This window comes from Delphinus delphis, chromosome 1 (genome assembly GCF_949987515.2).
Source record: "Delphinus delphis chromosome 1, mDelDel1.2, whole genome shotgun sequence".
NCBI classification, from domain to species: Eukaryota; Metazoa; Chordata; class Mammalia; order Artiodactyla; family Delphinidae; genus Delphinus; species Delphinus delphis.
Window position 1 is genome coordinate 15,950,567 of NC_082683.1, and position 13,366 is coordinate 15,963,932.

The following is a 13,366-nucleotide window of genomic DNA, read 5'->3' on the forward strand; positions in this document are numbered from 1 at the left end:
AGCTTTTAGCAAGACTAGGCTTCCCTGAAAGAGAACAGCATTCCCCTGAACTGTCTGCATTACCCTGTCTGGAAGCAAGTTAAGTACAATGGTTTCTTTCCGAGGTAGATTAATTACTAAGTCTGGGAAAAGTGGGCTAAGTTCTGAGCAAAGTATCTATGTCTATTCATGGAAACATGTACAACTAAGTTAATTAATATCCAATGAATGAAACTTCAAGGCTCATGTTGCGAAGAAATGAACTTCTGTAAATAGTGGGGAAGTGTAACCCATTTGAGGAGGCAAGGAGGACCTGTGCACAGTGCTTGCCGGACAGGCTTGGCACCTGAGTCTGTGGATAAGCTCCACCACCCGGTAAGTGTCTGGACTCCTTCCACAGCACATGAATATAGACAGAACTTGACCCAGCACCAGGATTCTACAGAAAATGCTTAAGATTTCACTGTGGAAGGCAACAAGAAAATAGGAATAAAATAGCAGAAATGTTCTTTTTAGGCAGCTTTGTTGCCAATATTTTTATAAACATGGTGGGGAAATCCAGTCATTTTAATTTATTTATCCCTAAGGATCACTCAGACTCAAGCCTCTAGAAAAGGGAGCTAAGAGTCCTTGTTTTAAAAATTGTTCTGCTGGTGTTGATAGATGACATGGAACCAAGAATGTGTAAGAAGTTCTGTTTACAAGGTTCCAGAACACAGTCCTCCAGAGGAATATGAGAAGTTAACTTAGATGGGTGCACAATATGGGAAGGAGTGGGCTTGTGGGACACTCAAACCACTGGTGACCTATTTTTGGCCCCAGTAACCAAATCTTCCAGGGATATTTCAAATACTGCTTAGAAAGTTTAAGTCAAGCAAAGGCAAGAATAAATTTCAAATTCCTTATTATTGATGTGGACGTTCAGGTTATGCTTTTAAACATGAGTCTTTTTCAGGTTAGTTTACACAAACTGAAAGGCTTTTATTTCTTTTATTTTCTGCTTACTTACGTTTTATCTCTTTTCAATATTCACAAGTGAGAATAAATCAAGGATGATTATTAAAATAATTTTCCTGAATTAAAGTATGTTTCTTTTATACTGAAGTAAATCAAAAGTGAGAACATGGAGATTGGTTCAACATGGCAGAGCAGAAGGACGTGCGCTCACACCCTCTTGCGAAAGCACCAGCATCACAACTAACAGCTGAACAATCATCAACAGGAAGACACTGGAACTCACCAAAAAAGATACTCCACATCCAAAGACAAAGGAGAAGCCGCAATGAGACAGTACAAGGAGCAAAATCACAATAAAATCAAATCGCATAACCACTGGGTGGGTGATTCACAAACTGGAGAACAATTATACCACAGAAGTCCAGCTACTGGAGTGAAGGTTCTGAGCCTCATGTCAGGCTTCCCAACCTGGGGGTCCGACAAGGGGAGGAGGAATTCCCAGAGAAACAAACTTTGAAGGCTAGCGGGGTTTGACTGCAGGACTTCGACAGGAATGGGCGAAACAGAGACTCCACTCTTGGAGGGCACACACAAAGTAGTGTGTGCATCAGGAACCAGGGGGAAGAAGCAGTGACCCGATAGGAGACTGAACCAGACCTACCTGCTACTGTTGGGGGGTCTCCTGCAGAGGCGGGGAGAGGGGGGAGGCTGTGGCTCACAATGGAGACAAGAACACTGGCAGCAGAAGTTCTGGGAAGTACTCTTTGGCATGAGCCCTCCCAGAGTCTGCCATTAGCCCCACCAAAGAGCCTGCAGCCTCAGGCCAAACAACCAACAGGGAGGGAACTCAGCCCCACCCATCAGCAGACAAACGAATTAAATGAAAACAATGAAAACACAAGGATCCAAAACTCATGGGATGTAGCAAAAGCAGTTCTAAAGAGGGAAGTTTACAGCAATACAAGCCTCCCCAAGAAACAAGAAAAATCTCAAATAAACAATCTAACCTTACAGCTAAAGGAACTAGAGAAAGAAGAACAAACAAAACCCAAAGTCAGTAGAAGGAAAGAAATCATAAAGATCAGAGCAGAAGTAAATGAAATAGAAACAAAGAAAACAATAGCAAAGATCAATAAAACTAAACCTGGTTCTTTGAGAAGATAAACAAAATTGATAAACCTTTAGCTGGACTCATCAAGAAAAAGAGGGAGAGGACTCAAATCAATAAAATTAGAAATGGACTTCCCTGGTGGCGCAGTGGCTGAGAGTCTGCCTGCCGATGCAGGGGACACGGGTTCATGCCCCAGTCCGGGAAGATCCCATATGCTGTGGAGCGGCAGAGCCCGTGAGCCATGGCCGCTGAGCCTGCGTGTCCGGAGCCTGTGCTCCTCAACAGGAGAGGCCACAACAGTGAGAGGCCCGCGTACCGCAAAAAAATAAATAAATAAATAAAAATTAGAAATGAAAAAGGAGAAGTTACAACAGACACCGCAGAAATACAAAACACCCTAAGAGACTACTACATGCAACTCTATGCCCATAAAATGGACAACCTGGAAGAAATGGACAAATCTTAGAAAGGTATAACCTTCCAAGACTGAACCAGGAAGAAACAGAAAATATGAAGAGACCAATCACAAGTAATGAAATTGAAACTCTGATTAAAAATCTTCCAACAAACAAAAGTCAGGACCAGAGGGCTTCACAGGCGAATTCTATCAATCATTTAGAGAAGAGCTAACACCCATCCTTCTCAAACTCTTCCAAAAAACTGCAGGGGGAGGAACACTCCCAAACTCATTCTACGAGGCCACCATCACCCTGATACTAAAACCACACAAAGATACTACAAAAAAAGAAAATTACAGACCAAAATCACTGATGAATATAGATGCAAAAATCCTCAACAAAATACTAGCAAACAGAATCCAACAACACTTTAAAAGGATCATACACCATGATGAAGTGGGATTTATCCCAGGGATCCAAGGATTCTTCAATATATGCAAATAATTGTGATACACCATATTAACAAATTGAAGAATAAAAACCACATGATCATCTCAATAGATGCAGAAAAAGCTTCTGACAAAATCCAACACGCATTTATGATAAAAACTCTCCAGAAACCTACCACAACCTAATAAAGGCCATATATGACAGACCCACAGCAAACATCATTCTCCATGGTGAAAAACTGAAAGCATTTCCTCTAAGATCAGGAACGAGACAAGGATGTCCACTCTCACCACCATTATTCAACATAGTCTTGGAAGTCCTAGCCATGGCAATCAGAGAAGAAAAAGAAATAAAAGGAATACAGGGGCTTCCCTGGTGGCGCAGTGGTTGGGAGTCCGCCTGCCGATGCAGGGGGCATGGGTTCATGCCCCGGTCCGGGAGGATCCCGCGTGCCGCGGAGCGGCTGGGCCCGTGAGCCATGGCCACTGGGCCTGCGCGTCCGGAGGCTGTGCTCCGCAGCGGGAAGGGCCGCAGCAGTGAGAGGCCCGTGTACCCCCCGCAAAAAACAAAACAAAACACACACACACAAAAAAGGAATACAAATTGGAAAAGAAGTGAAACTGTCACTGTTTGCAGATGACATGATACTATACAGAGAGAACCCTAAAGATGCCACCATTAAACTACTAGAGCTCATCAATGAATCTGGTAAAGTTGCAGGATGCACAGAAATCTCTTGCATTCCTATACACAAACAACAAAAGATCAGAAAGAGGAATTAAGGGAAAAAATCCCATTCACCACTGCAACAAAAAGCATAAAATACCTAGAAATAAACCTACCTAAGGAGGCAAAAGACATGTATGCAGAAAACTGTAAGACACTGATGAAAGAAATTAAAGATGATACCAACAGATGGACAGATATACCATGTTCTTGGATTGGAAGAATCAACGTTGTGAAAATGATTCTACTACCCAAAGCAATCTACAGATTCAATGCAATCCCTATCAAACTACCAGTGGCATTTTTCACAGAACTAGAACAAAAAATTTTACAATTTGTATGGAAACACAAAAGACCCCCAATAGCCAAAGCAATCCTGAGAAAGAAAAACGGAGCTGGAGGAATCAGGCTCCCTGACTTCAGACTATACCACAAAACTACAGTAATCAAGACAACATGATACTGGCACAAAAACAGAAATTAAGATCAATGCAACAGGACAGAAAGCCCAGAGATAAACCCATGCACCTATGGTCAACTAATCTATGACAAAGGAGGCAAGGATATACAATGGAGAAAAGACAGTCTCTTCAATAAGCGTTGCTGGGAAAACTGGACAGCTACATGTAAAAGAATGAAATTAGAACACTTCCTAACACCATACAGAAAAATAAACTCAAAATGGATTAAAACCTAAATGTAAGACCAGACACTATAAAACTCCTACAGGAAAACATAGGAAGAACACTCTTTGACATAAATCACTGCAAGATCTTTCTTGACCTACCTCCTAGAGTAATGGAAATAAAAACAAAACTAAGCAAATGGGACCTAATGAAACTTCAAAGCTTTTGCACAGCAAAGGAAACTGTAAACAAGACGGAAAGACAACACTCAGAATGGGAGAAAATATCTGCAAATGAAGCAACTGACAAAGGATTAATCTCCAAAATATATAAACAGCTTATGCAGCTCAATATTAAAAAAACAAACAACCCAATCCAAAAATGGGCAAAATACCTAAATAGACATTTCTCCAAAGAAGACATAGAGATGGCCAAGAAGCACATGAAAAGCTGCTCAACATCACTAATTATTAGAGAAATGCAAATCAAAACTACAATGAGGTATCACCTCACACCAGTCAGAATGGGCATCATCAGAAAATCTACAAACAAATGCTGGAGAGGGTGTGGAGAAAAGGGAACCAACCCTCTTGTACTGTACGTGGGAATGTAAATTGATATAGCCACTATGGAGAACAGTATGGAGGTTCCTTAAAAAACTAAAAATAGAATCACCAGGGCTTCCCTGGTGGCGCAGTGGTTGAGAGTCCGCCTGCCGATGCAGGGGACACGGGTTCATGCCCTGGTCCGGGAAGATCCCACATGCCACGGAGCGGCTGGACCCGTGAGCCATGGCTGCTGAGCCTGCGCGTCTGGAGCCTGTGCTCTGCAACGGGAGAGGCCACAACAGTGAGAAGGCCACGTACCGCAAAAAACAAAAACAAAAACATAAAAATAGAATCACCATATGACCCAGCAATCCCACTACTGGACATATACCCTGAGAAAAGCATGATTCAAAAAGACACATGCACCCCAATGTTCACTGCAGCACTATTTACAATAGCCAGGTCACGGAAGCAACCTAAATGCCCATCGACAGATGAATGGATAAAGAAGATGTGGCACATATGTACAATGGAATATTACTCAGCCATAAAAAAGGAACGAAATTGGGTCATTTGTAGAGATGTGGATGGACCTAGAAGTAAGTCAGAAAGAGTTACTTCTAGGTAAGTCAGAAAGTAAGTAAGTAAACTTACTTCTCTTTCTGAAGTAAGTCAGAAAGAGAAAAAGAAATATTGTATATTAACACGTATATGTGGAACCTAGAAATATGGTACAGATGAATCAGTCTGCAAGGCAGAAATAGAGACACAGATGTAGAGAACAAACGTATGGACACCAAGGGGGAAAGCAGGGAGGGCAGTGGTGGTGGGATGCGTTGGGAGATTGGTATTGACATATATATTAGTATGTGTAAAATTGATAGCTAATAAAAACCTGTATAAAAAAGCGGTAACAGCAACTCGATTGGCTGTATGAATCAGAATTTTATTAACAACTCTTGAAACATACAATCATATCTCCATTTGAGAAATAAATGTCTCATCTTGCAGCCTACAGAAACTGAAAACCATCCTTCAACCTTAGCTGAGCCTACAAGAAATATAAGGCAAACATTTGGAAGCCACACAAACCAGGTCAGCTGCTGCTACCACTAAAACACTGGGGATATGGGAGGCTGTTGCCAGTCTCTACAACCAAGGAGTTTACATCTGAACATCCACGTGGGACATACAAGATCTTGGATCCCTACAAAAGCAAGGACTTGGAACTGAGATTCTTATAAAAATCCCCGAGACTCCTAACAGAGTGACAGTCTCAGTGAAAAGGAAGCTAAAACAGTACACAGACCAAAATAAACCAGTGAACCAACATAGAGTGATGACAAGGAAGGATGTTTGGTTTCAACTAGGTGTAGAGAGCCTGCTGTCATCCTGAAAATTAGTATACACAGGGAATGCGTTTACTTTGTGTGCGGTAAGAGAGTTCGTTTAGGACATTAAACTCAGATTAAGTTCCAGCTAATGTTTTGCCTAAGACATGCTTTGAGAGGAGCTGCCCTCAATCCACATCCGGGAAAGTTTAGCTGAAGCTAAGTTCATAAAACAAATTTATAAACTATACAAAGAAGCCATGAGCCAAGCCAGAGAAGACAAACAGAAAGATTAGAAACCTCCCTCTGCCAGAAGAATTTCAAATAATAGTTTTATATCAAAACAGATAATGAACGTAAAAGATAAAGAAAAAATCACTTTTTTTTTTTTTGCAGTTGCGGGCCTCTCACTGCTGTGGCCTCTCCCGTTGCGGAGCACAGGCTCCGGATGCACAGGCTCAGCGGCCATGGCTCATGGGCCCAGCCCCTCCGCGGCATGTGGGATCTTCCCACACCGGGGCACGAACCCGTGTCCCCTGCATCAGCAGGCGGACTCTCAACCACCGCGCCACCAGGGAAGCCCACTATTATTTTTAAAAGTGGAAAAGTTCACGTTACACAGCATGCATGTCACACAGTGTATACACTCATGAAATTGCACAAAATGAATTCCTGAATGCTGAGCAGGGAACGTTTTTCCACAAGTTCTGAAATTCTCTCTTCTTCCCCACCAAGTATAATGAAACCATAATAAAAATTCCTAGGACTTCAAGAAATCAGTTAATACAGGGACTTCCCTGATGGTCCAGTGGTAAAGAAACCGCCTTCCAATGCAGGGGACGTGGGTTAGATCCCTGGTCGGGGAACTAAGATCCCACATGCCACAGGGCAACTAAGCCCACGCACCTCAATGAGAGAGCCCACGTGCCACAACTAGAGACAGAGAAGCCCGTGCGCTGCAACAAAAGATCCCGCATGCCGCAACTAAGACCCAACGCAGCCCAAAATAAATAAATATTTTTAAAAAGAAATCAATTAATACAGATTTTTGCACATTTAATTATTGAAGTGATCATATGAATCAAAAGTCTGGCCCATCTCTGAGGCTTTTCAGAGTACCCTGCAGACACAATTCTCGTTTTATAGGGTTTGCCCTTCAACCCCTAAGCATCCAGAATTGCTGCAATTTGCTCCAGTCAGAAATATGATCTAGAATAGTGGCAAGAAAATGTTTTCTAGCAGAAGTAAGAGAAGGGATCATACACCCTAAGTCTGACTTCACTGCTTTAAACAAGTACCTCTATACAAACTACTGCCTATTTCTATGCATCACAGCTGTGAAAAGCAAATGGTTTCTGAAGCCAGCTTTAAAGTGTTTCATCCTCAGGCAGAGACAGTAAGAACTATTCTCAAAAGTCAACAACAAAAGACTGATATCCAAACCAAACTGTTACAATTTTAATATCCTCTCAAAGTAAACAAGGTACGCTAAATAAGTGCAAAAAAGACGGGAGTCATTAAGCATATGACAATTTCAGGTCGATATTATCTAAAAGAATGATGATGAGTTAATTTTCATAGTTAACTTTTGTAGCAATAACATTAAAAAATATTAACACTGAAATCAGAGGGCCAGGAATGTTTCTGGTAAGGCTTACAATTTAAAAAATGCTAGAGGTGCATGGGTTCTTGAGGTTCATTTACTTTGAATTTTGAAGAGTGTAAGATATAAAGGGAAGTTACAGAACTTCTAGTTCCTTTAAAACATATTCATAGGTTAAAAAAATCATGAAACTAGAAAAATGCCAAGACACTTTCCTTCCTGACATCACTAACCTCTACCTCATCCCTAATCATGGCAAAAGACAGTTCTTTCTTTTAGCTATCTTCTGGTTTACTGCTGAATAATCTATATTCTTTTACTAAGGTGCTGGTGACTTATATTACTAACTCCAAGAGTATTTGCATTTCGAAAAAAATGTACCATGCTATGAAGACAACTTAACTCCAAATTCTGTTTGTCCATTTATCCCCGGGAGCTGTCTTGCAATATCAGGCCACCTAAGTGACAAACTGCTTAAAAGAATGAATGAATGTCAGGGATGAGTAGAAGTGGGATTTCAGTGCAGAACTTTGCTTTATACTGATTTCAGTTCTGAGATATGGTCTGTATCTTTGACTGTATTCCCTATGCCTGCTATTCTTTCTATTATTTGTTTGGATGTTTTTTTCAAAACATTTTTCTTCAATAGCTTCTCCTATTTTGGGAACTACCACATCACTAACTGTTGAATGACAACTCACAGGCAGGTAAATGAAGGGAAAAAAGGAAGGGTCAAACAAATTACTATTCTCCATCAAACAAGTGTTCTTTGGAGGGGCATTCACCTACAGCCACACCAAAAGTAAGATTGTTTTTTCAAAGAGTTACAAAAAAGCCCCAGGTCATCACCCCACCAAGGAGAAGTTCCTAACAGTGAAGGCACTATGCTTCTGGAGCATACTGATGCTTACAGAGGCCAGTCTATTGAGGAAACAGGCGATTTATAAATATTTATGATACATTTCTCCCAGTCCCAACTGCCTGGCATTGTTTGCTTTTCTGCTCTGGTTTACTGTGGAACTAGGCGTTCTACAGTTCCAAAGAACCAGACACCTCTCAGAGACCTTCATGAGGAAATTACCTCGAGAGCTGAGCTGGGTGGGAAAACCACATCTTAAAGGTAGAGATCAGGTTTTTTGATTTGCCAAGTTTCTCAATTAGACAGGTCACAGTAGGCAATAAATATTGGGGATGTGGGTGACTAAAACATCTCCAGTACATATCTAGATCAACTGCTGGGGGAGCAGCCACTTGTCAAATTGTATAACTCAACTTGACAGGTACACAGAGAGCAAATGATACAGTGTAGGGCAATGTTTCAGAAGATGGGCTATGCTGACTTCTTTTTTTTTTTTTTTTTCAGTACATGGGCCTCTCACCGCTGCGGCCTCTCCCGTTGCGGAGCACAGGCTCAGGACACACAGCCTCAGCGGCCATGGCTCACGGGCCCAGCCGCTTCGCGGCATGTGGGATCTTCCCAGACCGGGGCACGAACCCGTGTCCCCTGCATCGGCAGGCGGACTCTCAACCACTGCGCCACCAGGGAAGCCCTATGCTGACTTGTTAAAAGCCATATTCTTATGCACTACTGACGTAAGAATAGTTGATAAGCCTCAGATAACTTCTGATTAATATTATAAAAACCTAATGGTTAGATCCAAGATTCCAGGTGATGCTACATTAAAAAGAAATAATTTTGAATTCAGAAGAATGTAATACTTTGACAATATTAATGATAAAGTAATAATGATAAAATTAATATTTCAGGAAAAATGAAACTTTAAAAAGAAAAAGCGGAAGAGCATTAAACCTATCTGCGAGTTAATCAGAGAGGGTACTTTTATTTTTCAGAACTAGTTATAAACCTTTGACATTCTGATTGCTATTTTCCTTAACCCAAGATTAAAGAAGAGGTCTTGCATAGAGGAATTCTTTTAAGTTTAGGATTGATTAGGCTTTAAAATTCCGAGAAGACAGTATTAGGGACTACAGACTATAGACCATGCTGGGACTATAGACTATAGACCATGCTGGTTTCCAGCCCCAAAGCAACGAAATTAACCACGGAGGAAACGATTCATATGAACTAGGCAAAAACAAAAAACACGTGTATGGTGACATATACCTTGGAGGCATTTTGTCTATTTGAAATTTCATTTGCATTTTTAGACAATGGAGTAACTCTTTGCTGGATGCACTAAAACATAAACACACCAATGAAGAAATCAGACTAGGAATTATAGCATTCATCTGATGTTTCTGGAAGTCAAGGAAAGTAGCCAATTAAAAAATAACTCGGGCTTCCCTGGTGGCGCAGTGGTTGAGAGTCCGCCTGCCGATGCAGGGGACACAGGTTCGTGCCCCGGTCCGGGAAGATCCCACATGCCGCGGAGTGGCTGGGCCCGTAAGCCACGGCCGCTGAGCCTGTGCGTCCGGAGCCTGTGCTCCGCAATGGGAGAGGCCACAACAGTGAGAGGCCCACGTACCGCAAAAAAAAAAAAAAAAAAAAAAAAAGTAAAATAAAAAAACACTGCTTCTTTTTCATGTTCAACAAGCAAAATATAATTAATAACAGAAAAGCTTACCTGGGACTGGGCTCTTTCTTGAACTTAAGTTCTGAGAATCCATAATCTCTTCTGTTTGCCCATCTGCTTCTACCTCTATTTTGTTCTGAATCTCTTTTGCATCTTCATTAAGGCAAGTTCTTACGCTCTCGTCCTCTTCTAAGACTCTCTGAACTGCGGTGGGACCACCAGCAGTACTAACGTTAGAGGCAGCAGCAGGAACAATGACTGGTGTGGGAGGAGGAGAAGCTGGAGGAGTTGGAGGAGACGGAGAAAAGGAGGGAACTATGGAAGGGGTGATAGGAGTTGCAACACTCTCCACTTTCATTTCTTCTGGGGGATTTTCCAGAATCTCCAATTCAAGAGTCAATGGCAACACCTCCTGTTTTACTATTTCCACAATGCTTTCCGTGGCTGGTAATTTTTCACTAACTCCATTCATTTCATTAATTAGGTTAGTACTAGAAATCAGCGGAATATCATTAGGTGCTACACTACAAGATTTCTTGCATATATCATCATCAATTTCATCTGTTGGTGAAGGATCTGATGCTTCTGTGCAAGATGTGGGGCTGGGTATAGGAATTGTGTCTTCTTTTGAGGAAGAGAGTTCACATCTGTCATCAGTAGCAGTGGTGAATACTGGCTGGCTACTAAGAGCAGCAGAGGTGGGGGAAGCAACTGTACTTCGAGCAAGTGGAGAAATAGTGGTAGGTGATGGAGGCAGAGTAAGCTCTGGTATGGCTTCTACTGCAGTAACCTCAGATGTCTGGCCTGCTTGTTCTTTCTTCTCTCCACTAAGGGCTAGCCTAAGGACTGGGGAAGGAGTCTTTAACACTGGATCTGGTTTTGGCTTCTCTTCTGGGAAAGAAAAAAATGAAAGACATTTAGGAATAATTTTTGGATCAGAGGTTGTATTGTATTATTTTAGGGTAATTCTTTTAATTTCTTACTCTAAAACATGGGCAGCAGAAGACAGATCAAAATATTATTTTGCCACTCCAAAAACATTGTCATATTTTCTTCTCTATTTTCCACTATTACTTAACCTCCAATACATATATAAAGTTTATTTTTAAGTAAGAGAAGGAATTAATTCACCAAATGACTATGTCAAGAACACAAAGGGAAAATCTAATCAAACCTGTAACTAAAACATTCTCGGGATGGGAATGGGGCTTTTCTTTAAGGTAGGGAAAGCCTTCATCTGTAGAAAATTTTTCTACCAAGGATACACTATGGAGACAGGACAGGACAGTTCAGGGGAAAATAACTGGAGATTAAATTATTGGATACAGATATTATTTTTTATTCTATATATTTCTGCATTTGGGGGATTTTTATAAAGAACATGTATTACCTGTATAAAAAAACTGTTTCAATAAAAACTATCATGGTGTCATTTATTATCAATGAAGTTTATTTTCAGTGAAATCAAGTTCCTGAACATAAAAATTCATTTAGAAATTAACTTTCATTTCTTAAAAGAGGCATATAACTAGAAATAATGTTAAGGAATAAAAATGGAAATTTATCTTGTATCTTCAGTTGTAAAAAAAAAATTCTTTAAGGAGAAACCAACGTTAATATTCAGATAATCAAGTCCAATTAAAAATAAACAATATATATTAAAATAATACAGAAAATGTACATCTGTATATAGACAGAAAAAGAATGACAGCAAGAGTGAGATAAATTGATAATCATAATAAAGGTTAATAAACTGATAATCATAATAAACCAGAAAAATGAAAGGAAAGCTAACTCAGGAAAATTTCTATATTTTAAAATTCCAGGTAAACTGATACATGATTCATGCCTGGGAAGATGAAACCAAAGGAGATTAGACTGGTTTACAGCCTTGTGTTTCCTTAGTGGAATAAACAGGCTCCAGTGGAAAAACAGCTACTCATGAGCATGTTCATCAAATGCAAACAAAAATTTTAAGCACTGCTGAAAGACAATCTAAACTGAAAGGGACTTTACTTTCTCTGCCAGAAATCTTTATGCATAAGTGAAGTTGAGTGTTTACAATAACTTTTAGTTAAGTAAGTCTGCCAAAGAAAATATGCTCGTTGATCAGATAAACAGATGGTAAAATTAAGCTGTTAAAGGCTAATTCATTCACTGCAACTACTTTTACTGGCCTTAAAATTCACTTTAATCGATGGGCTTAGAGGCCAGTGTTTCTTTAACTCTGCCTATTTACTGTAGTGGAGAAATAAGATCAATAGGCTCTGAATGCCAAATATTTCAGACTAAGTTGCCAGGGCAAGAGACAAAAACATTCAAAGAAATACATCTATTATATTTATTACATATATGTGATATATATAAAATAAATACGTATTTATTAAAATATCTCTGATGAAAATACTTTCCAACTCAACCAGAGTAACTGCTACATGGGTAACCCAGATTATAAGATACCACTATTAAAAAGTACATCAGAGTATTACCCTTTGGGACTTCCCTGGTGGCGCAGCGGTTAAGAATCCGCCTGTCAATGCAGCGGAAACGAGTTCGATCCCTGGACCGGGAAGATCCCATATGCCGCAGAGCAACTAACTCCGTGCGCCACAACTACTGAGACCACACGCCGCAACTACTGAAGCCCACCCACTCTAGGGCCTGCGTGCCACAACTACTGAGCCCGCGTGCTGCAACTACTGAAGCCTGTGCACCTAGAGCCCGTGCTCCGCAACAAGAGAAGCCACCGCAATGAGAAGCCCGCGCACCGCAATGAAGAGTAGCCCCCTCTCGCCGCAACTAGAGAAAGCCCACGCTCAGCAACGAAGACACAATGCAGCCAATAAATTAATTAATTAATTAATTTTTAAAAAAAGGATATTACCCTTTATGACCACTGAATGAAACCTAGATGAATTAAATTAAACAGCAGAAAATAGTAAATCTCACATTAACAATCTAATAAGAGTATGTCAATTCAATTATTAATTTTGGGAAATAAAATTTCTGATACTAAAAATATCAAACAAAAGCAGACCTATGACTGAAACTTCTATATACTCTTGAGAAATAGCTAACATTAATAAAGAAAATTAGAAACAAA

General features: G+C 40.4%; 1 protein-coding gene across 7 annotated transcripts in view; it reads right to left on the reverse strand.

The window, feature by feature from the left end:
* Positions 1 to 13,366, reverse strand: part of EIF4G3 (eukaryotic translation initiation factor 4 gamma 3) — a 368,147-nt gene that overhangs the window by 120,912 nt on the left and 233,869 nt on the right. For all 7 annotated transcript variants that reach the window (XM_060015631.1, XM_060015609.1, XM_060015626.1 and 4 more), the window contains one exon: positions 10,315 to 11,154. In XM_060015631.1, coding sequence (XP_059871614.1) covers positions 10,315 to 11,154 — 840 coding nt within the window. The remainder of the gene's footprint in view (positions 1 to 10,314; positions 11,155 to 13,366) is intronic.